This window comes from Excalfactoria chinensis, chromosome 12, assembly GCF_039878825.1.
Source record: "Excalfactoria chinensis isolate bCotChi1 chromosome 12, bCotChi1.hap2, whole genome shotgun sequence".
Taxonomy (NCBI): Eukaryota; Metazoa; Chordata; class Aves; order Galliformes; family Phasianidae; genus Excalfactoria; species Excalfactoria chinensis.
Genome location: NC_092836.1, coordinates 2310298 through 2335848, shown reverse-complemented (window position 1 = coordinate 2335848; position 25551 = coordinate 2310298). Strand labels below are relative to the sequence as shown.

General features: G+C 39.4%; 1 protein-coding gene across 6 annotated transcripts in view; it reads left to right on the top strand.

The window, feature by feature from the left end:
* CNTN6 (contactin 6) overlaps nucleotides 1-22502 on the top strand; it is a 130091-nt gene extending 107589 nt beyond the window's left edge. For 4 of the 6 annotated variants that reach the window (XM_072347082.1, XM_072347080.1, XM_072347081.1 and 1 more), the window contains 12 exons: nucleotides 85-212; nucleotides 5081-5256; nucleotides 5595-5712; nucleotides 6208-6366; nucleotides 6459-6608; nucleotides 10667-10737; nucleotides 13146-13380; nucleotides 13912-14027; nucleotides 14980-15166; nucleotides 18649-18761; nucleotides 19978-20146; nucleotides 20757-22502. In XM_072347082.1, coding sequence (XP_072203183.1) covers nucleotides 85-212; nucleotides 5081-5256; nucleotides 5595-5712; nucleotides 6208-6366; nucleotides 6459-6608; nucleotides 10667-10737; nucleotides 13146-13380; nucleotides 13912-14027; nucleotides 14980-15166; nucleotides 18649-18761; nucleotides 19978-20146; nucleotides 20757-20857 — 1723 coding nt within the window. In that variant the 3' untranslated portion in view covers nucleotides 20858-22502. The remainder of the gene's footprint in view (nucleotides 1-84; nucleotides 213-5080; nucleotides 5257-5594; nucleotides 5713-6207; nucleotides 6367-6458; nucleotides 6609-10666; nucleotides 10738-13145; nucleotides 13381-13911; nucleotides 14028-14979; nucleotides 15167-18648; nucleotides 18762-19977; nucleotides 20147-20756) is intronic. The other 2 variants (XM_072347083.1, XM_072347084.1) reach the window with 2 other exon arrangements.
* Nucleotides 22503-25551: the final 3049 nt, after the last annotated feature.

Sequence of the window (25551 nt, the reverse complement as noted above, 5' to 3'; positions counted from 1 at the left end):
CATTTTTATTGCAGTTCCTGTAACAGAAGCCTTTTTTCTTCTTCTTCTTCTTTTATTGCTTGCTTGTTTTGTTTGTTTTCCCAGGGCCCTCTTACTGGAGGATGGCAGTCTCAGGCTCTACAACATCACCAAATCAGATGCTGGGGTGTACACTTGTATAGCAACAAATCAGTTTGGAGTTGCCAGAAACTCAGGGAACGTGATAGTGAAAGGTATATTTCATATTCTTAGCATATTCCTTTGTGTTTTATGAGTAGTAGAAAGTATGTGGGTTGTTTTTTTTTACTGGGATGCTCAAGATTAAACCAGTCACTGTTGGTATCGAGAGGTTTTTCCTTGCAGTTTACAGCTGAAAATGAGCGACATCACCTGTAGCAAAGAAACCTCATGGCCACAGCAGACTGACGATCAATGTGTTTATCAGAGAGGCCTCTCAAGATACCAACTGAAATGCACAGTAACATTAATAGTGATATTTGCACTGCAGTACTGTTTAGAAGTTGAAGGCATTGGGCAGCCTGAGTTTAGCACAACAATATGGTGCCCCCATACAGTGTGCTTGCGTGGGTTTATTCTGCTCATTTTTAATTGCTGTCACATCTGAGACTGCAGAAGAGACCATAAAATGGGTGTGTTGCATTTGTAGTATCCCTGCAGATCCTGAAGCTGCACCCACTCAGCTGCTGGCTGCTACTTTGACACCCTTACAAAGACAGCATCTCTTTGAGATTCTCAGTATGGGTAGTTATAAGAGGCAGCACTGGGGCTGCTGCTGTGACTTCACACCCTGGCTGTGCTCCCAGAGCAGTGCTGCTCCACACGGGTTACCTCCCTGCTGCAGTTTCCACCCTTCTTTGAAACACAGATAAATGCATTGTGGAAGACATTAAAGTCTATTACATCCAAGCAGCTTCAAGTTTTGCCGCACTGATGGATGGTCCATCTCCATTAGTAAAAAGTGCTAGTATCAACTTATCTCTCAGGTGGGCCAGTCCAGAGCTGAAGGACATAAAAAGAGATATTGTTTGTGTAGCTGCTCCTGTGAGCAGCATATATAATGACTGTGCTCTGTATCCTCTGATGTCTGATCTATGAAGGGAAGAAAAGAAGGAAAACTAAGGCAAATGGTGTCTTTTCCTTCTCTATTTCCTGCATGATCTTTTCAGTACTGGTATTTTCCTGTACAAGTATTCATATTTGTTGATTTTAAATGAGAAAGAAAAGTTCAAGTGTGGAACTTGTGCGACTATAGTAAATATGCTTCAGTTTTGCGAAAGAACTAACATTAATAATGATTGCAGTTACAAGAAGAGCACATTATTACATGCAGTTTGTAACTTCTTTTTTTCCTTAATATTTTCATTTTCAATGAATTCAGAATATTTACTCTAGCCTGCAGGAACGTCCTTCTTCCTAACCTACGGCAGTTGTCTAAGACTGTTTTCATACTCTGAAAGGGCAATTAGCATTGATGCAGTGCAATGTGTAATCTGAGCTGATGTTACAGCACAGCTGGTGGTGAATACACTGAGAACTTTAGGGTTTAGGTGGCTCTGATTTCATTAAAGTTAGGCACCATTTCAGCTACCCCACATATACATCCTAATGGAGCAATATGAAAAAAATCCCATTAAAAGAAAAAAAAATGAAAAAAATATTTTGTTTGGCATTTAGGAAGTTTATTAAAACACTGAGTAACAACATGTTATAAAAATGATCTTGTTTGCAGGGAACATTTGTTTTTGTTTCCCCTCTGGAGAAGTTTTGGCTGTTCAATTATAGGCCTCGTTGCTTCAGCATTATTTTCAACTGAAATGTCAGAACTTGGAAAAGCATATCTAATGTGCAAATTAAGTTTATTGCTGCTCATTGAGTTGTTTATTCTTTGTGTGAGAAATCCTTATTGCACCTCAAGCACTCGCACCATCTTATCTGTTTTCTCCTTTGGAATGGGTCTTGCCATTTAATACACATCTGAAGTTGCTAAACAAGATAATGTAGAGCCATGAATCTGTGATAAGTTTTTCAAAGTGTTTGAGGTGGTTGTCTTAAGGACAGCTCCATAAAGGAAGCAGAAAATAATACGAGTGAACAGCTCTGCATCAGTGATGCTACTGTTTATGAGCAGGCCAGAACGGAAGGTACAACAGGATGATAATCTAATAACAAAACAGTGTGGGTTTTTTGCAAGCACTCCTAAAGAACTCTTAAAAAGGAGGAATTCAATAAATTTCAACAGAGAAATGATCTCTGGGATTTTCAGTTCTAATAATATTTCATAACAGGATTGCACTTATCTGATTTCAGATCTCTTGGAGTTACAATCAGATGGCACAAGAAATAATGTTACTGACCCGATGAGGCAATCATAATCATTCTGGAACTTTCTGATTAAAAGAATAAAAATAAAGATTTCAAAAAGTTCCCACCCAGCCAACTGATGGCCCCTTCCTATATTACAGTCAGTTGGCTCTGGGGGAGTCTTAAACATTTCACTGTATGGAGCACCATTTTCTATTTGTATTCTGTGGGTTTCAGAATATAACTGTTGAATCTGATTATAAATTCTATGCAATCCTGTTGCTATCATTCTTGCTTAGTTTTACTCCGACTTTTCCATAGAAATAAATTGATTTCATTTGTAGTATTTTACTTATTTATAGACTGCTGTAATTGTACACAGTGCATAGCAGAAGAGTCAAAATGTACCAATCTGGGTGACCAGCCATCCAGTGCAGAGAAGTAGGAGTTACAAATTGAGGTAATGTTAACTCTTTTGGCAGCAGAGGTGAGATGGGGCTGGTGAAGGTCAGGTATTTTAAAGAGGAGTTTGAAGGACAGGGAGTATTTGACATGGAAAATTCAGTAGTGGTGCAAAGCTTTATTAAAGCTTAATGGACCAAAGCAAACAATGTGAACTGCATCCCTAGAGTAGATGCAGTGGTTTGGAGTTTTGTTGTAGTAACAGAATTCAGGGGTAGCTCCAGGCTGCCACCAACGCAATACAGATCAGACATACTCCTGTCAGCTTTAAGCAAGACAGTTCATACTAATCAGCAGAGAACTTGTATGGAACCTCAGAGTAACTTTCTGGGAACCTGAAGCCTGTAACAACCATTCAGTCTTATCCAGATATTGTTTCTTGACTTCCCTACTTATTTGGCTTCAACAGCTCTATTTAAAGATGCAAAGAGTTTATAGGCTTAAGGATGGAGACACTGTCACAGGATGGCCTTGGAGGAAGAGATTATGGGCTTGAGGGCCACCTCAGGCCAGATCATGCTTCTCCATCTGCGGGTGGCAAAGGACAGTTCCAGCGATCACAAAACCATCTTTCCATTTTTTATCTTATACCAAGGAATTCTTTCTTTCTTCTTTTAATGTACACAGCATTACTCCAATTCTTATTTCAGAGTGTTATTCATGGTAATCTCTTTCAGTTGTGAGAAAAAAAGTGCTAGAGAAAAAAAAAATCAAGAAAGTAAAAGTTTGCAGAGGTTTTCTGTAGTTCTTAGTTACTTTTCAACATTATTCTGTAAAAGTTAACTGTACTTCACAATGGAATTACTTCACTTGAGATTTATGGAGCCAAGTTCTTTGCCAGTGTGTGCTGAAATCAGTGGAGTTGTGCCAACGGAGAGTATGGCCCTTGAATCATCTGGAATTTATTGCGACTGACACTCTGCTTCCAGGGAGAGGGAGAGATTGCTTTAACTTAATGATCAAGTATCTTCAAGACAGTCATCTGAGGCCTTCACATTTCTGCAGTCCTTGACTTCAGACAAACGGATGAATCTGCCATGATGGCGGTTTTGCATAAGTTATGAAGAGCATTCAGGGTACACAGGGGAATCTAATAAAGTGTTCTAAATCTGAGCTCTAGATGACGAGAAACTCTGACAGTCGGCTTCTCAGTGATTCTGGAATGAAAAAAAATCACCTAATTGGCCTATAGCAATAGAAATCAGCTCTTTGTTTTCCTTTGATAATGGTATACGATATCACAGCAGACATGCTCAGATGCCCATCAAGCTTCAGTCCATGTTGCCTACCTGCACCTACATATTATTTGGCTACTACAGTGGTCGTAACAATCTGAACAAAAACGTTCTTGAAGGTGAAGTGTTGGATGCTCTATCATGCACCCATCCCCTTGGAGCCATAGCCTTGGTAACCAAAATTCTGAATTCTTGAATGCATTTATAACAGATAGGGTTAAGCCAGCATGAACACTAAACTAATACGGCTCCTGCAAGGTTTCTTCTCCTCCTCTCATGTTATTTTCGGAATGCATTAATATTGTTGAATAGATTCTGCTCTCATTTTATTCATGTGCCTCTCAATTCTCACCATTTTATAACATTTTCATGCACAAAAGCTTTATTCAATGGAATTGCTACAACAAAGTGGTTGTTATCCCTAATCTATCTGCCAGTCATAACAACAAAAATGAAGCCATAGAAACCCTTTTCTTTCCCCTCTGGCAAACTACCAGTTCCCTTCATAAGATCTGCATTTTTATTTCTCAGTCTAAGGGGTTAATAAAGATTACATAGATAGTTTTTCTGTCTGTTGAGGTTTTTTGAAGCTGTAGTGTAAGCAGCACTACAGTAAACTACTGCTAAGAATGTAGATTAAAGATCTCACTGTATATACAGTAAATGGGGATAGATGGACACCACTTTTGTTTTTGCTGCAGTTTTCTATAAAGAGGGATTTTTAAACCTGAAGAACAGTGGGTATATTTCCAGCAGTCTCAATAATTAATTCTGCACGTTTTAAGCTGAAATCATATCTATTGACTATGGGATTTACAAAGTAACATGTGACTAATTTAGCGTGTTGCCTCTGACATCTGCTCACTCTCAGAGCACACAGAGTGCTCGTATCGATACTGCAGAAGTAATAGGCTGCACGTGGGTAAGAGTGTTCTAAAGTCATCACCGTATTAGAGATAATCTTCCCTATTATGGGACAGATGGGCCAGTTTTACATCATTTCACCAATAGTACAAAGCTCACTCAAGATCTACTATTTTTATAAGCACTTTAATAAAAAGGAAATTGTTTTGTCTCCACAGAAAGGACTGTAATTACTGTTTCACCTTCTGACATGGATGTAACAGTTGGAGAAAGCATAGTCCTTCCATGCCAGGTTTCTCATGACCCCTCCATTGCTGTGACATTCACGTGGTCATTCAATGGCAACAAAATTGACTTTCAAAGAGGAATACATCATTTTGAGAGAATTGGAGGAGTAAGTTTTTAGAACTCTTTAGTGCTTAATGAATCTATTTGCCAGTCATTGGAGTGCACAAGCATTTTTCATTACTCTCCTGTCACTGTTTATATGTGCACCAAATCTCTGTTTCTTTAAAAGGACTGCAGCCATTTATTTTTCTTTCTTAAATATCATAAAGGCAGTTGAGTTATTTGTGAAGCCATAATAAAAATGTCCGCATGAGAAAAACTGATGGTAGCTATGAATATTTTAATTTAAAAGCCGAATTTTTTATTAATATTGAGCAATTTATAAAAGTGTCCAGTATGAGAAGCACGTTGTGAGTGATTAGTTTACTTTCTTTGTATCGCCAGGAATCCGTTGGAGATTTGATGATAAGAAATATTCAGCTTCATCATTCTGGGAAATACGTGTGCATGGTGCAGACAACTTTAGACAGTCAATCTACAGCAGCAGACATAATTGTAAGAGGTATGTTTATTAAATGTAGACACGTATCTTCTGGAGGAATTAGTATTTCTTAGCATCAGCTGTTGTTTAAAAAGTCCTGGGATGACAGTCTAAGATTTCGGTAACTCAGTGGGAGATCTGAGCAATTGTGCCTTGGCCTTTTTTGGGGGGTTATTCTTTCTTGCTGTGCAGCTGAGCAGAGCTCAGAGTCACCTGCTCCTTGCTGGGCGTCTCTGGGTCATGGTAGAGGCTGGCAAAAATCAAGAGACCAGGCCTCTTTCCACTCTTTGGAGCTAAGGTGAAAGATCACTTCCTATGATCAACTAAGTGATAAGGTTAAAGTTTTAGCTAATCCTTCTACTGTCAACAGCAAAAGAAATGCTTTGATGGGAGCAAATCCTGTAGCCACTGGTAGAAATCAGACTTCTGTATAAAGCACTGCCTTGCACTCTTGCTTATCTTCAGTTATCATCTTCTCTTTTGAATGCATTTATCTTAAAATATCTTTCACATTAGGTCCTCCAGGCCCACCAGAAGATGTTAGAGTTGAACAGATTTCTAGCACTACTGCTGTGTTATCCTGGAAATCTGGGAAAGATAACAATAGTCCAGTCCAGATCTACAGCATTCAGACAAGGACTCCTTTCTCAGTTGGATGGCAGGCAGTTTCAACAGGCGAGTAATTTGAGAGTTGCCTTGTATTTTGTGCATATAACATTAATTACTCCAAAAATATCGTTTTATTGACATGTTTATTTTGCTTCTAGTTCCTGAAGTCCTCAATAGTAGGACTCACAGGGCAACAGTGGTTGACTTAAGCCCTTGGGTTGAGTATGAGTTCCGCGTGGTTGCCAGCAACAGTGTTGGAACTGGGGAACCAAGCAAGCCATCAGCTCTACTGAAAACCAAAGCAGCGGGTAAGTCCCTGGTTTCTCCTGGGTTTTTCAGCACAGGTACCTCACCAGTTTCCTATGTAAGAGGTTTGTGGAAGCAAAGCCTCCCTACTTCAGAGTTTCTTAAATACCTCTTTGGTGTTTTACCAGTTTGTGGCTCTTATGTCTCCTTGACCTGCAATACTGATGCGAGTGATGCTTGAACATGTCTTAGGTACCACGTGCATTTCTCTCCAGCTAAAAGATCACCTGAGCCAGCAATAAAGGCTGGAGCTGGGCTGTGCTTTTATACATCCCCAAGTGCATCTAATGCCTGTGCCTGAACGCAAGCTTTCATTGAAGCAATTATGGAGCAACTTATGTTTTCCTCCTATTATAACTGCACTTATACTCTGCTCGGAGACTTGAACAGAAAATGATAAAGCCAGCTCTCTGGCATACCCTAGCATGAGCACATAAAGCCTTTGCTGCTTAGGGTGTTTGATATCTGAACATCAGTGGGGACAGGATATTGGCTATAACTGGAGGAAATAAATTACAACATCCAAAGCCCAGTGAGGCTAATAGCTTCTACTGACTCCAGGACAGGATCTTTCCTATCAGTCTGTCTAACCTTTACACAATTATCTTCCGGGACTTGGAACCTCATGGGAAGAAAGCTCATTCTTGGATGACCAACACTGTCAGTCCTTTAACCTTCTCTGTTTGGTACAATTTATTTGAAGCCCAAACCTTTGCTTCATTTTATGTTTATCTCAGCCCCCTGCCTATCAGCTCTCTTGCACCCATAAAACCAACACCTGTAGGATGGAGAGCAGTGAAATGGAAGCAGTTTTTCCAGTCCACTTTCTCCCCTCTTTTTCTCTCATTTGCCATGTGCTGAAGCTTGGCAAGGTGCATTTCAAGACTGAACTCAAAATATAATAATGTAGATTATAGAGTAGAAAATGCAAGATCTGCTCCAAAGGTAATGCCTCCTATTTTATTATGTTGCTTCATTACATCAGAAGCAGAGGTTGGTGGTACGGTAGGAGAGGCTGAACCTTCCCACCAGTATTCCATTACATTTTGTTGCCATGTGGCAGATAGCAGCAGAGGGACAGCCTGATAGAATGATGTGTATGAAGCAAAGGTCTGTGTAATGCGAAAAAGATGTCACTCATTGACATTCATTAACGCTTGCTGAACATTTATGGAGACAAACAGTGGATGTGACCACAGCAAAGGGTGGGTGGTGTCTTTGAGCAGTGGTGACAGCAGCATGGTCACCTCTGCTGGTACAGATTTTGACAAGCACATGCAAGCTCGTGTTCATCACAAGCAAAAAATGCATAGCTAGTATATATATTTTCTTTGTGTGAGATGTTGCTTTATCAAGTAGTGTTACTGTGCTCTTAGTAGCTGTTGTAGTTTTCATGAAAAGAAATAGAAGGCATTTCTTTCAGAGCAACTTAAGCATATTTAGTCTTGGAAAGGCAGATCCATCTATTTCTCAGAATACCCACCACATTATTTGTCTACCTGCCATATTTTTCCCAAGGCAGAATTACTTCAAAATGTATTGAATCAGTTGATCTAAATTTAATAAGAAAGTGTTCTGTGTTTTTTTTCCTGTTGTTGAAGTAAAAGATTCTTCTGAGTCCTGGTGCCAGAAAAAACTACTTGAACATTAGAGCACCAGTTTTGATAGATTTTGTCTGCTTGCCAGGTGCAGAGGGAGAAATCAAATGAGGCTCATTAGCAGTCAGGACCACCTGGCTAGTATGGCAGTGCAGAGGGTTGCAGGCTGCTCACCAGCACAGGGCTGGTGGGCTCCCAGCCTGCAGCAGGGACCAATCCTTTGCTCAGGTGTAGAGGGGATGTGTGCCCAAGTGGCACAAACCCTTCCTCCCTCAGAAGAACCCCAGGAAGCTTTTACATGGGAGAAATAAGGGCAGTGTGGAAATGGAAGGCTAAAGAAAAGCTGCAGACAGGAAGAGGCCGAATTTTCTGTATTTCCCCACAGAGCATCAGAGATATGTGCTTTCCAACACATGATTGATCATGAAGTCAAAATTAGTCTTGAGAGGGTCTTTCTTACTGATGTTGCCTTGGGGCTTTGTGGAGTGTGGTGTTCCAAACCACCTATGCAATCAGTAACAGCTCTCATCAGTTTTATTGGGAGGATTCACAAGGCTGGGGCTAGAAAGAGAAAGAAACAATAAAATTACTATTATTTATCATGGCAGTAGCATAAGAAGTGTTATTTCCTTACAGTTTAGTGCAAGCTGAAGCTCAGCACAGGGAATAGAAAGACTCTAGGTTTCCTTTACTTTACCCCTTCACTGCTGTCCACTGCTCTGCCTCAAAGCATCACTATGCAATAGAAGGAGTAACACTTGTCTTCAATTTTTTATTAGAATAGGAAACTGCATGCAGCACCACAGTGTGGAGAGCAAAAGACCAGCTGTGTAGGGCGAATTTCAACTTTGCTGTTACCGTGGCTATTTTGCCAGCTAGAATCTAAGCATCAGTAGATTTGTGAGTGCAAATGAGCCACCGTTTGTTCCATTAAGGTGTAGCAGAGAATTAATTGAGGCTCTTTTGGTGCACTCAGTTTTTCATCTGTTTCTCACCTGTGGCCCAGTTGAGGCTCTGCTGAGCAGCAGTACCAGTTTTTTTTCCCATGCCAATATAGTAAGTGCTGAACACATTTAACACATAAATTGTTTGAGTTTAAGTTGACCCATGCAGTGAAGGAGTAGTCTTGAATATCCATTTTGTTATTTTTTTCCCTTTGATGTTCTTTTCAGTCTGAGGTTATTTACCTCTGATGTGCACAAAGACATGGATTGTGAGTGACAAAACAGAACGCCTACGCTAAACGACCCCCAGAATTTAGTCCATTTGTACCTTCACTCGCTTTTCTGGCTGCACAACAAATGTACCTTAGAATCTCAATGTTTCTCAAGAGAATTAAGTCAGGTAAAGATGTAGATGTGGGTGGCAGCCAGTTCACATACCTTTCTGGGAATGTGGGGAGCTGTTGCCTATATCGCTCCTCCTACAGCTGTGCTTAACTCCAGGAGGAAGACGTGGGGAAGGGTTGGCAGTCATGGCAAAACAGCAGCTGGAAAAGTTTTGGCCTTATCTCAACACCATTTTTAGGCAGCGGAAGCAGAAGGTTTGGAGGTGGCAAACAATATAAATGCCCTCTTATGGGAGGTTTTTGCATCTGTAAGTGGTGCAGCTGTCCTTTTTTTTTTAATACTTTTTAATACACAGCAGAAAAACAGCATGACATCATCCTCGCAAGTAAATGTATTGCGAAATATGCAATAGGAACAAAGCTGCTCAGTCTAAATCCCATCCATCACATCACAGTTCAGTGTCCAATAAGCAGAAATGTTTATAGGCTGATGTGTATTGAGTATGTGTATTGAGATATAAAGCAAGAGGCAAGAAATACTTTCTTGGCCTCTCCACCAACAGCCATTAGACAAATGAAAGTCCCTTCAGCCTGCAACAGCAACATATTATTTGACCTCAACCATGGACCTATGCAGCCACACACTTGAAGCACCACTGGGGAAAGTCAGGCTCAAATCAATGCACGTTGGGTCTCTTACAGTGCTGGCAGAAGGAGAACAGCAAATTACAAGTTCTGAATTTCCTAAGGAAAGCATGCAGCCAATTAAAAAAAATTAATATATTGCTCCAACAACATGTTTACTGAACAAATGCATAATTAGTAAATCAGTAGTGTTGCAGCTACAGTCTGAATGGAACAGCATTTTGCCAATTAGTTGATGAGGCATAATAATGTCAGATACTTGATGCTACTAGCTTCTTTAATTAATTTTTTGAACCAGGGTACTCATGTATCAAATACATCTGTGGCTTCAGCCTTAGAAACCTGAAAATGTGCAAACATGATTTCAGTTCACTTAAAATGCACCGTAATAGAATGCAACCCTTGTTGCACGTCTTGAATGGCAGAGGAGCTGCACGTGAGAGGAGCCAGGAGGAAAGCTTTATTCTTGCAGTAGAGGAGACCCCCAGCAGTGGTGGTTGTTGCAGCCCTGGTGTTTTTTGTCCTCCAGTTCCAACAGTGGCACCAACGAACATCAGCGGAGGAGGAGGGAGCCGCTCAGAGCTGGTCATCACATGGGAGGTAATTGGTAACTCAATTAACTTAAGCTGTCTGATGGGGGATTCAGTGAGCGCAATCACAGCCCTGCTGAAATCCAGAGCCTTTCAGCTATTGGCTTGAGATTCATCCTGCATCTGGAGAGGAAACAGTTTAAGATACACAGCAAGTTTTCTGTGTTATAGTGAACCATTTATAAAAATAAACAGCTTAGGAGGCATGTTATAAAGATGTTTAGAAGTCTGTATAACCCTCTTATCTCCATTGTACAGGAGGTGCTTAACACACTAATCTGCTCGGCCATTTTCTGCATTAACGTTTTTCATACTTTTGTTTACATGTTTTTCATTCTGGAACACTGTGCTGACAAGGCATATCCTATTATGTGTTAAAGGAGATGAACCCTTTAATTCTCCAGTGCTGCAGCAGGAGGAGAGAATATACAATTTCAGAACCCTCAGCACCATCCTACAAGTTGCAATGAGGGAGTAGAGTGCGGGTCATTGTGGAGAGCAGAAAGAAGGAAGTAGCCCTCCTTCTCCAGCCTGATGAAGGCAGGAAGCCTCCTGCCCTGTGATAAAACTGGCCAGCAACCAGTGTCCAACCTCTGTGTTTTTGTTGTGTGCCTCAAGCTGAACGTGGTCTTCAGTTAATTCTCAGTTGAGGACACAGCTTCAAAACTGCTATGCTCCCTTCATAAGTCATGGAGAATCTTTATTCATTAAAAAAAAACCACTTTTCCTTGACTTCATTATTTGTCAAAAGAAGAGCCAACCTTGTGTCCATAGTTTGAAGAAAAGGAGAAGAAATTAATTCTAAAAGCGATGTTATTCATCAGCTGAGCGATCTGCCCATCTTGTCCTGTATGCTGATAACTCTGCCATTTAACCAGTGTGAGAGGAAGGGAAGTGACAGAGGGGAAAAAAAATGAAACCCGAAATCCCCACAAGATAAATAATAGTGCACTGCTTTCCCCTTTCAGCTCTCCAAACAGACTGAAACTTCGCTTTTACTGAGCTGAGTTTTCCTCCATATGCATCTTCCTCAGTTGTGTTTCATCTTCTCCTCCACCAATCTATTCTTTGCGAGCAGAATGTGAAAATTGAAAAACAACCTGAGAGATCTCAATCAAATTATCCTGTTGGACTCCATGGCGTGTCCTGAAAAATAGTCAGAAGAAATAGTAATTAATAAGCAAACACACTGAATACGACTCTCTGGCTTTCTGTGATGAACTCCCTAAACATTCTGATTAAATCTGAGGTCGTGAAAGCCTTGAAAACAATCTAAAAGCTCTAGAAAGTGGCTTGAGCTCTTATCAATCCCCACTGCACCCTCAGCCCTCACGTTTAACTTTCTTGGGTCTGGATAGGACGTTGAAGGGGGGGCAGATTGATGAATTAATGCCTGTAAAGAACTTAAGATATTACAACATTTGTCATGTGTGTCAGATCAGGGTTATAATCTGACAATCTTACTATCACATTAGAAGTAATTTATGAAGAAATAAATAAACTCGGTGCTCTGAAATCGACTGATGTTCACCAGTTTTATCCTCCCACCTTCTCACCCCAGTAACACTCGTGGTGGAGGAGCCAGGACCCACCGCAGGGGCAGCAGTTCTGCCCTTGGTACCATTTGTCATGGCGGCTTTTCTGGGCACCTTTGCTTTGATGAAAGCATTCAAAATAAATGGAATTTTGCTGGCAAAACTTCTTCCTCCATATACTGCTGTTCTTTTCTTGTTTTACAAATGTTCTCTTGCTTTGAAAAGCCAGCATAGAAGTACTTTATTTCCCAAGAAAATAGGAGTGTTCATTCTGGATACAGTGTTGATGTAACTGCCTGTTCGGTATGAGTCATTAATACATTTCTTGACATGAGATTTTATTAATAGAAACATTAATTTTGTCATGTTAGCTCGCAATAACATTTCTGTTTTAAACAAACTTAAATAAGAAAACATTCATGCACTCCAAACTCTCCCTTGTTCTAAGAAAAATATACGTGCTCTAGACATGCACAAGCAATTACACAGCTGACATGAGCCTCTATGTACATTTGCTCCTTTCCCATCTCTTTCCTTCTTTTAAAATCATTTAAAATTAGTGTTCCTTTGCCCCTTGGGGGAAAAAAATCCAGCTATAAACTGTGCTGAGTGAATTGCTTTTAATTTTGAAAACTTCATGCCTGAAAGAGAATAACTTTAATGGAGCTGATCAGATCTTTTGTTTCTAAATTGATTGCCTCAATAGATTTATTATTTTGATTTTTATTTCAATATTACATTGACTGATGGAGCAAACATTATTATCTTCTCTAAGGCACAGTCAACTGAATCAATGCTCCTAAAATATTCTGAGAAAATGAAGATTCAATTAAAACAGTGTATACTTGCAAATGCTTATTGACTGACTGCCCTGTCACTGCAGCCAGTGCCAGAAGAACTACAAAATGGAGAAGGTTTTGGCTATATCGTTATGTTTCGCCCTCTTGGCTCAACAACGTGGACAAAAGCAGCGGTGGCTCCCGTAGAAGCAAGTAAATACGTTTATAGGAATGAAAGCATTGCACCTCTGTCTCCTTTTGAAGTGAAAGTTGGTGTCTACAACAATGAAGGAGAAGGGACCCTGAGCTCCATATCCATTGTCTACTCTGGAGAAGATGGTAAAGTGTGTTGCTCTTATTAGTATCGGTTCTGTAGAGCCCATAGGTCCCAGGTATGACCATGCAGATCTCTGTAGGGTGGTAAGAAATCTGTTCAAAGCTGCTCATTGCAGATTCTCGAGAGACACGGGACAGAGGATGGGAATTCGAAAGGAACAAAGGCAAGGAAAAGATTGTCAGAGTTACTTTAAGTAGATGGCACGTTTCAATGCACTTGTCTCAGGAGCTCCCACTGGGAAGTATAAGAAAAAGCAGGAGATGTTCAAAACATTTTATCTCTATCAGAGAGCCCAGACCACTCCATACAGCTCATTTCCTCTAAAGATCTGTCCCAGATTACAGGTTATGACCAATTTTGAAAAATCACAGTTTTGCTACTGTTCCACAATAAATGGGCAGCAAAAGTACAATCCTCTTCCTGCTGCTTCCACCAAAAATGTTGACTTTTTCTCATATCTCCCTAACTTTCTGATGCAATACCCCTTTCATACTACAAACGTTCCACTTATTGCCTTTCCTCTCATGATCCAGAGCCGCAGATAGCACCAGCAGGGACTTCAGCACTGAGCATCTCGGCGGCAGAGGTGGAGGTCTCCTGGCAGCCTGTTGCATGGAACAGGCACACAGGCAGGGTGCTGGGCTATGAGGTGAGGTAGCAGCTGATGCTGTTGTTGCTGGGGTCAGAAGGGGGATGGGGCTGAGATTGGGAACCTTGCAGACATCCCTTCCCCATTCACATTGGTATTCTGGTTCTTCTTCCCTTGCTGCCAAGTCAGCAGATAATGCAGCTCTTCACCTGACTCTCATTAACAGCATTTCACCTGAGATAATCACAAGCATTTACAGACCAGGACTGCAGTTCTTACCCAGCCTTTTTGTAATGTAAATTAAAACCTCAAGATTAATCATTTGTGATGGCCACTATAGAAGGACTTGTGCTTGTTCTTGATTCCACAAAACAAGGTTGATCCTCCCTCCTATTACACAGCTTTAGCACTGCCTGAGCATGATGGGGGCAGCTGATATATAGCAGGCATGCACATGACCTCCACCATTCCTTACAGAAGGAAATGCATGTTATTACCAACCAGAGCTTCTGCTGCAGCATTTGAAAGGCTTTGAGCTTCTCTCTCCTGTTCATAGCGAGCAGCAATACCCAAACCTTCCAAATCAAATGTTCATTAAAAAGCAAAGAAGGTCTAAATGGCTGTCACAGAACAAAAATTAGACAGGATACAAAATAGTTGAAATCCTCTTGGATGATGCATATAAATGTTTCTTTGTATCTTTTAAAGATTTTTTTTTTCTTTTATATCTGTTCAAACCTTAAAGCCAAAAAGCTTTTAAAATATCTAGTGTTTTCAAAGTTTTCCTTTTGGATTTCTGTAAGGATTCCATTTGCTTTCTTAATGTGTATTCTGTTTTTGAATTTTTATTTCTTCTCTCTAAATATTCATGCTTGGTTTTATTTCCTGCTGGTTTTGTATATGAAAAATCCAGTATTCCTTGAAATCTTCGCTGGCAGTGTGCCTACATGCCAGCCAGATCTGTAACTGATGTAAAACAATGAATTGCCTTTCATTTGTTTTGGCTTTTCAGGTTTTATATTGGACTGATGATCCCAAGGAAAGCACAACTGGTAAAGTCAGAGTCAATGGGAGCGTAACAGCCAAAAATATCACAGGCCTAAAAGCTAACACCGTGTATTTTGCAACAGTTCGGGCTTACAACACAGCAGGGACAGGGCCCTCCAGCTCCCCAGTAAATGTCACCACTAAAAAGTCACGTGAGTATTCAATTTTGTACAACAAATGTTGCAGACTCCCAGGTGGGACAGTGACATTTCAGCTTATCATGACCCAGCTCTGCTAAATGTTGCAGTACCGAGGAAAATGGGATCCCAAATTTCTTCATAAAATTAAGCAGTGAAGTCTGTGGCTGAGAAACTTCCCTGTCTCTTCTTTGTTTCTTGATTTTGTGGTCAGCGTTGAGTTTGCTCAGATTCTGGTATGCAAGATGTTGATGTTGTATTTAGATCTGCGTTCAGTTCTGAAGCTACAATTCCCAGTGAGTGAAATCAGCCCTGAGGTTATTTCTTTTACCCTGTTCTGCGTGTGTGCTCAGGTAATTATCTACATTGGCAAAACCAGGTAACGTGGGTGTTTATGTTCCTACAGTGTAGCAACAATTAGGAAGGATCTTTTTGAATGGAACAGTGTGCCACTTGCTTTCAGGAAATTTCAAAAGAGATTCAAATTCAATGAAGGAAAGATATTCCACAGGTCAAACTGTAGATTTGGGATTATGGCTTTTATTTATTTTATTTTTATTTTTTTAATAGGGAACTGTTAAATTTTCTAGGTGTTTCTGGGGACCCCAAAATTGTGCCGTGCAGAAAGGAACTTATGTGACACATTCACTTAAATACTATTTAATCAGTAACTGTTCAAATTCCCTGCAATTTTAGAAGCAAAAACATGCGCTTTTCTACCTGTGAGAATAAGAGCTACGTGAAATGTAGGCTTTCATGGGGCCATCCTCTGAGATAATACGGGAGTGCTGTTTTACATGATAGAACCTGTAAAGGAAATGCTCACCAACAGCAAAATAGTCATAAAACAGGAACTCTTGCTAATCTGCTATATATCCACACGCCCCATTATTTTTAGAGTATCAGTGGACTACGTTTTCCCAATTTATCAACACTTTTGCACAAAAATGGAATCTTCTGACTCTCCTCGTTTGTCCTCTTATCCATGTATCGCTCCAGGTTATTGCTTTAAAGCGCTAGACAGGAGATAAATACTTTAATGATAAAATTTAATGTTGGTAGCATAAGCCAAAATAAAGACAGAGAAAATATTTTGTGAAATTAAAACTTCAAGGAAGACTTTCCTCACAGACTCATCTCTGGAAATGATTCTCCATATTTGTGTGTATATTTGTATGGAAGAAAAGATAAAGACATGTCAGTCAAAAGGCAAAACAAAAAGGGAACAGATTTGTTTTTGATTTACATTGATTTTGTCTTCTGTCAAACTCAGGATGGTGCTAATGGTTCATTTAAAAATTAAAGTCAAAACAACCTATTTAATACTTGAAAACATATATTAAAATTTTAAGCTCTCATTTCTGAAAAATGCAGGCATTTTCAATAGAAGAAGAGATGGTACATCAAGAGCATATAAACAATACATATATACAGCGGGAGCTTTGGCTTCAAACAAATAGCTCTGTCTTCACACTCATTGCCAAAGATTCCCAGTGTTCTGTATACGGAATTATTGTACAGACTAAGCCAAACTTAAAACTCCAATAGGCCTTCAGCCAAATAATAATAATAATAAATAATAATAATATAATATAAATATAATATAAATATAATATAAATAATAAAAATAATTATAATAAATAGGTGCAATTCTGATTGAAACATACTTATCTAAGATCGGTTTTATGTCTAGGTTGACACTGTGGTGTAGGTTTACTGCTTAGGAAAGTAAAAATGATGCATAGTGCTCCACAAGGAGGCATTACGAGGCTCAGCTATTCCACTTATTTTATTCATATGTCACCATGGTTTTAAGAGATTTGACTGCTTTTTAATCACTAATGCATATGTCAGCAGATGTTCATATTAGAAATACTTCGCAAGTATAAACTTCAACTCAAAAAACCTGTGAGGATTTCCTAAAACATGAGTAACTTCATTAACTTGATTTACTTAGGAATATCAAATGATGTTGATAAAGTTGATAAGTTAGTTGTGGAAAGGCTTGGTCGTCTTATATCTAAGGAGCTGTTCATAGTGTTCTTGTTTATGGGTATCACTGTGAGTTTGGGAAAGGGCAATCCATTACTGCCTATTCTGGCCCCTGACTGTAAATGAAAACCAGATAATTCAGTTTAGGAAGTCACCCAGAGGTGGTTCTTTCAACCAAAAGTTGGGGAATTTAAATGGTTTTAAGTATTATATCAAAAGATTTTAGATAAGATGATATTCTCCCATATTTGAGGACATCAAAGAGTTTTCAAAGTACCCAGTCAATTAAAAATTTGACATCCTTTATATATTGAGAATGTTTCATGTCTGAATTCCTTTATCTAAAACATTTGGTGAAAGCAACAAAGAAGTTTCAAACAAAATTTAAGTAAATTTGTGGTTTTATGCATGTGAATGTATTTAAATGCATTCAAAAAGAAAAATAATCTTTATCCAGTATGGACTACGGTTCATGGAAAGACATCTGCTTAGATTCACCTGAGTGGCCCAGTAACAGCTCCTTTTCCAGACAGTGGGGTGGATTAAACTTCTCCACAGTCAAGAAGCAGATAGATACATAACAACAGATGCCGTTGATTCATTCTCCATGTTGGAAATAAACAGATGATGGAGTATTACCAAGTCTGTGGTACCTTCTGAGTTATGTATGCTAACCCATCAGTATGTAAGAACTGTAAGGAATGAAGAAGAATCCCAGAAGTTTAACATTTTAAAGTCAGGCCTGGGACCCTGACAACCCAGCAGTCCTTTCTCCAGATCTCTCTTTTCTCAATTATTTTTAAATCCTTACTTCCTCTGACACCCCTGGCACTCTCCTCCCAGGCAGGATTTGGGGAACGCACCATGGAGATGGAGATGATGTCAATCTGAGACAGTCAGTTCAAAGGCACAGTTTCAACTTCACATGTTCACACAGATTCGATTTCTGTCACTCGTAGGCAAATTTTCAAAGCCCTGGCACTTAGGCATAAAAAAACCTTTGAAAATCTACCCTCAGCCTATTATACTGAGAATTTATAAAATCCAGCAACGTTTCATGATGGATCACATGGAGACTTTAATGTGTAACTCTTTGTAGCCTATTCTCATGGCCGATGAAAATCGAGCCTTTTGTATTCTGCTCCTGGTTTCAACTTTTTTTTCTGAAATCCATACAGCAAAACATTCTCCAGTCCATTAAAAGATAGATGGGAACAACATAATACTTAAATAAAATCTATCAAATGTAACTTGAACTGTCAGGCACTGTCAGGCTTCGCCTAATTTCCAGAATGAACTCTCACAGTAAGTGGTTCTGTGCTATGAATAGATCTTTATTCTGACTAATAAGAGAGCAATGATGGACTGGAAAATATATTTCTCTCTTTTAGACTTGAATCACCCATGCATTTGCTACTTCCATGTCAGAGTTTCATTCAATTACACTATGCAAATTAATATAAAGTTGTATCTTGTGATCATCTTGGTTTCTTTTTGTTTTTAAGCTCCCAGTCAACCTCCAGTAAATATTGCATGGAAACTGACAAATTCCAAAATCTGCTTGAATTGGGAACATGTGAAAACAATGGAGAATGAATCAGAGGTGCTAGGCTACAAGGTAAGTCATTGCTTCATCTCCTTAATCATACACGTTGTTTATAACAGAGGTGAAAAAAGTGAGTAGTTGGACTGTGACTATTCTTTACCCATGAAAAGGTGAATTTTCTGCAGACACTGGGATGGTTGGCTGACATTTATACAGACGGTGGAAGAATATCTCATTTGGAGTTGGACGTCCCCATTGCTGGACTCCTCTTGTTCCTTTTCCCTTGTAATCTTATTTCTATAAGGTTCTTCCATTGAAATGAGCTTCACACACCTGTAAGAAATAGAGAACAGACTCCTAAGAGTTAAATTGACACAGAACATATTTAAAAGTCCTCCCTCTCTGACAATTCATAAACACAGTTTTGAAAATAGAATGGAAGATATTCACATAAAGATCAGTGTGGGTGAAGTAAAAGATGGTTCTATAAATCTGCTTTTTAAGGACAGGAACATTTAGTTTAAAGTTTATTTGCAGTGTCTCTGACCCTCAAAGACTTTCTGAAAGACCTGAAAAGTGGTCAGAATGGCTGGGGAGAGCACTTAGATGGGGAAAGATTGTCAGGATCAAGATCCTTGTGTTGCTCAGCATTTAAGTGACTATCAAGAGTTATTTATTCCCAGGGAGGAAAAGGACAGAAAAAATATCCTACCATGTAATCTTTCTCAAGATCACCTCCTCTTAGAGCCTAGTTAGTGTGTTTGAATGGCCCCACACATTAAAATCAGACTTTTAAGCTCTTTTTCCTTGTTTCTAGCATACCTGCTTTTTCGTTATAACTGTCTGTTATATTTTGTTGTGGAGAGAGTGCTATAAGTACTCAACACAGTATTTGCCTTACAGTCTCCATTAACTCTATTTCTCCTTCTGCTTTGCTCTTCAAGTGCTCTTTTAATCATAACTATGTAAAAAGTTGGTCAAGAGTGCTAATTATGAAGAAAGGCTTCTAGAAGACCCAATCTGATCACAGTCTGTAGGATCTCCACCTCCCCCAGGGCACGTGGGCTCAGGGCTGCTCTGCACCTCGTCCCAGAGATAAATTAGTGAAGAGACCTGTATGAAGGCAGGCACTGGGTCCATCACATTTAATTGCAGAAACGTGCTGCCTAAGTGGAAACCCAGATGATACTGTCCAGACTTCTGTCCTTTCATTTCTCAGCCATCTAAAGAACAATGTAAAATTTGAAGTAATCGAGTAACCTCTGTTGTCTAACCCTTTTTTGCTTAGATTTTGTACAGACAAAACAGACAGAGTAAAGCTCACATACTGGAGACAAACAACACTTCAGCTGAACTTCTGGTGCCATTTGAAGAAGATTATCTCATTGAAATAAGAACCGTCAGTGATGGTGGGGATGGCAGCAGCAGCGAGGAAATTAGGATCCCAAAAATATCAAGTACGTAAGATTGTATTTCCTTTCTCTGAATATCAGTGTGTAATAAGAAATCTGTGTGCCTCTAAATAGTACAAAGGATTAACAAAATTTTTGCTTCCACTGTTGACCTCCCTCTCCCTTTGTTCCACTGGGTGAATGTAGATTAGTCTCCAGTTTTCTCGTGTTCACACAACACCCAGATGTGACCTTATCTGTAATGCTTTTCATGGACATAAACTTTCTTACTGAACTCAACTCTGCAGCTTTTGTATACGCTGCAGATTTTAATCCGATTTGGAGCTGCTGATAACTGAGGTAAAGCTCCTCAGCTGCACTCCACAGCTAGTGCAGGTGTGTCCAGGCTCTGCTCTTATTACTCACACAGTATGGAACCCTGGGTTGTAACTAACCAATCCAGACCCTCCTGCAAGCAGATATCTATATGGGGCATGGGAAGGCCGTTCAAAACTCCCTAGAATTGCTGCTACAACTTAAAAGTGAATAGAAAGAAATAGTCTTTTGGATATTTTATTTTGCAAATATATTGTAAAAGAGCATTGTTGGACAAGACTGCATGGGAAAAATGGTTTGGGACAGAAATTTCCTTATTTTTATGCTTATATCTTTACAGGTTTAAGCTCTGGAGGAATAAAACTGTCCCCAAGAGAACTGTCTATGTTGACATCTGCTATCCTACTCTTGAGTTTTGTTCTTATGTACTCTTTTCCTTGATGACTGAAGCAATGGACTCTTAACATTGAACTACCTGTAGATTCTGTCTTAATACTTTATCAGAACCAAAATTTCCAATAAGGAAAAATAATGGGGGTGGGGAAGGGAGACAGAGATTGTACACATAGAACAAAATCTAAATATTAATAATGTATTGATTAAAAAGATAAGCTTTGAAATACACAGCTAAATGTATATGCATTAATTAAATAGAGTGGTACCAAATATAACTTGAGACTGTGAAAAGAGTGATTTCCAGTTTTGTACTAATTCTTATTGAAACTCCAATTTAATGGTATGGCAAACGTGAAAGATTTGTGCCAGGAGGTAACTGAGAAGAGACTTGAAATTACTTGTGATGTGGATATTAATTATCTCACATTCTTCACCACAACTTCTAAACAAAACAAAACCCACCAAAACCATTTCAAATAAATAACAGTTAGTTGTTTACTTTCTGTATTACAGGAACCACTACAGAATTCATGTTATGGAATATATTTGCAGGGGAGCTGTTAGTTCAGGGCTTTGACTGGTGATTGAACACCTGGTGAAGGGGTGTGCCTGGCCCAGACAGCACAGGCAAATTGTTTGCACCTGTGCTCCCTTCCCACTTAACCACAAGGGGAGGGGAAGTAGGGCTCAGACAGGGGCTAACTCTTGGAAGGAGAGTATCTCTTGGACCTGGACTGCTTCTTGAGGAGATGTGCTGCATAGACAGGGATCCCCTTCACCATCTGGGTGAGTTTAGTTCTTTTTTCTGTATGTGGCTGTTGGTTTATCTGTGAATGCTTTGGCTGGTATTTCCAAGAGCTTGTTGAAAGTGATTTTGCTTCTTTCTGAGTAGACCAACACTTTATTGTTTTATTCTGAAAAGATCCATCATATTAAAAGGAGGTATATAGACCAACCCCAAACCCTTGAGTTTAAGAGAGTGTCAGTAACACCAGCAAGCCTTGAATCAGGTTTGGACAAGGCAGAGCCTTTTGTAATTTGAGATATGAACTTTAACAGGTTGTTTTATGCAAAGGCTGTTCTAATCAACAACTTTTTTTAAGGGGAGATTAAAATATATCTGTCTTCTAGCATGTTTAGTTATCCTTCAGCTGGCATTGTTGTTCTTCACTGTAGATTGAAAGTGTAGATTCATCTCTGGGATGGGTGTGAAGGTAAATGAGAAGAACATTGATTTTCCTCATCTTGAAATATAAATAAAAGCATCTAATTAAACCCTTCAATCTATTGAGTTATTAGCATGTCAAATTAAACACCAGAGTGAGCGTGACTTTCAAGTAAATAGATAGAGCTCAAAACATGAAGTCACACTGCTGTCAGCTTTAACAACATCCTATAAAAGGTATTTGTTTTCTCGCATCACTACTAGGGGACCTTTTCATCCTTCCCACTATATTCTGAAGTCTATTTTCTTTTCATTACTGACAAATGTGTTATCTCATCTTTGTAACCATTTGCAACAACAAATTAATCAAATTCCCTCCCTTCCCCAATACTTCTGAAAAAAGAAGGGCTCAAAGGGAGATGGCACTGTGTGTGCACATGAATGAGCTGAAGAATATGCTTTAACCTGTGCATGGTAATCTTCCAAAAAGCATAATAAAACATATTTCACATCCACAGAAATGGGAAGCTGATCTGGAAGCAAGAGTCTTAATCATCAAGGTTGGAAGGGATCTTAAACATCACCCAGTTCCAATCTCTTGCTGTAAGCTGGCTGCTCACCCCCTCCTTGGCCCTCCAGCTGAGGCTGCTTAGGGCCTCATCCATGGCCTTGGGTTCCTCCAGAGATGGGATGCCCACTGCTCTGAGTGAGGAAATGCTTCCTAACATCTAATTTAAATCTCTGCTCTTTTAGTTTAAAGCCATTCCCCCAAAGCCTATTGCTATCAGACTGTGTAATGTGTTGCTCTGCTCCTGTTTATAAGCTCCCCTCAAGTACAGAAAGGCCTCAGTGAGGTCTCCCCGGAGCCTTTTTTTCTCCAAGCTAAACAAGCTCATCTCCCTCAGCCTTTCTTCATTGATATTGTCCTTAAAGTTTGAAATCGTATGGGAAGTTACCAAAATTTTGATGCTTGGGATTACTGACGTGCTGAGAGAACTCCACGTGCTCTGACATAGACCCATAAATAATAAACACGTAACAAGAGCATGCATTATGAAACAATGTTCGGTTTTGATTTATGTACTCTAGAGGATGAAAAGGACGTTACATCCCCAGGACAAGGTATTTCACTAGGAATTGCACTCTGTTAAATATTTGCTTTTTCTGTGCTGCTATCAAAGCTGGAAAAGAGCGTATTTCACATTCTTGTGGCTACAGAATCGAGTGTAGAAATGTGGGCTTTTATTTATTGTAGATAAACGAATTTTACTCGTATCTGGTGACACCTGGTAATCCTCATACTGAATTCAACATTGTTTTTCAAAAGGATGACCGCTGCAGTGGAGCTCTGACAGAGCTTTTTGCATCATTGCGTCCCAGCAGGTCTCTAGTTGCAGCTTGTTGCTACCATTGCAGCCTGCATGCAGATTTTCTGTCATCCAATAAGCGAGGGGTATTTATTTTTTTTCAGTGAAATGTAACTTAAGCTCTTATATTTTATAACATGAATGTGATCCTTTCACGAAGTTGAAACAAAACAGTTCTTTTCATTCAAGGAAAGAAATACGTTCTGCAGAGCAGTTGTGTGGAACTATATAGGAGGCCTGATAGGTGATTAATTACAGGGAGGTTCTGAAAATATAATTCTGCTTTTAGAAGCCTGTCCTCTGAGGCTTCTACATAGATACTAATTGCAGGAATTACTAGGAAGAGGTTTAACACAGCTTTCAGTAGGAAAGAGCAGTGCAGAATGAAGTAGCTGTGGTATTTAGAAGTCTTGTTAATACCCTAAGAACAAATATTTTTCTTTGCAGCGAAACTAAACAAGGAAATGTTTTCTTAAGGTTTGTTTTAATTTCTGCATGCGTTACTGATTTTCCTTGCAAGGTGTTTTTCTTTGTAGAAGGTAATTTTCAAATTCCCCATGTTTGACTTCATAATTTCTACATGCGTCTTATTCTGTTATTTCTGTGCAAGAATCCCCTTTTAAATTAAAGGAGGACCCTAGGAATTGGAAAGTTGCTGACTTGAATAAAGCTTTTTTTTGGCTGAGCTTCCTTAGAGCTGGAACATGAGTGGATTACCAAGTTACTCTTCTGCCTAGTGAGTTCCAGTTGCGTATTTACACAGGAAGGACTCTTGCAATATCAAGGCAATAACCAGTAGTTGTTAAAGCTTCTGTTTCCTGCCTCTTCCATGTGCCACCATATGGACAGTGTCTATCATAGAACTCTGCTCCACCATTGTGGTGAAGTGTTGCTCCCTCTGCCTGCGGGCATCAGGTTTTAGGCATCATAACCACTAAAACCAAGTAAGACATGCAACTCTAGCAAGTAATCTTTTCATTCTTTCCCGTAGGAGATGTTTACTTCAGCAAACAGAACTTAAATTGATCTAATTCACTATTTTGTTCTGCTGCTGTGCTTCCTAAAGTAGATTTACCTAGCGTTCAGAAACTCAAACAAGAGAAGAATGCCTTAAAACACTGCTTCTGAGCAGTCTTAAAGAGAATACTGTTAAATAATAATGTGGTCCCCTACTCTTCCTAAATAAATGAAGTTCGTTAAATTGTGGAGGCCCATGTTCTCCCTATTATTTTTATTTTTTTCTTGTTTGTTTCACTAAAATAGATGTCCAAATGAAACTGGGCTGGTCAATCTACAAGAACTGTGTTGAGAGGCCAGGTAGCCCACTTGAATGTTTTCTTCTTGTATCTTTGTACAATGTTAAGACATCTGATGCCGAAATCAAACGAGTTTAGTTGACTGGAAGAGGGGGTGGAAAAAAAAGTTGCAAAAATAGTTTTGATACTCACAGTTGTAGAAGATATTTCAACATAGGAATATAAACTCCCCAAAACTAGAAGTCAAAAGGAAAACAACAGAGAAGGGGAAGGAAAGACGAAAACAACCCTGCTTATTTGCTCTGTACTGGAAATGCTGGGTGCAGGCCTCCCAGACTTCAGAGCATGGGATCAAATCCAAGACGAGACTCAGATTTCCAACAGCAAGAAGAGTAATATCTATTATATTTTGATGACATAAGCAAGCACAAAAAAACTAAAGCCAGTTGCAGTCAGAGATTTTCATTTTAAATTTAATACATCAACAAAATATTTCTCCCTGAAAAAAAAAAAAAAGCAATTTTGAGTCTATCCAAATGTTTCAGTTGGTTCCAAATGCAATGTTTCACTGTGATTTAAGATCATTTAAACTTTCTTTAATGCCTTCTCCCTTCTTTATAGAGCAATTTCTGAATATGAATGCCAAGAAACTAAGTAAAATAGCCCATGTGTGCCATTGTACCAACCCCTAAATCAGCATTACCCTGATGTGTAGAAACACCCTGTGTTTTGTGCAGGTTGTTGGAATGCAGTGCTAGTGAGGACTTGACACAGAGCTCTAAATCACGCTTATGTATAAATACATTGCAAAAGCAAAGAAAGATTTTATTAATATCTGAATGTACTGCAGTCATAGAGAATTTCCCACAACGATTTTCTGCACGGAAGCAAGAATTAATCTGCTCAGAGAGGCTTTTGCGTGCACAGGGCTGTCTGAGCTGGTGGCTGGGG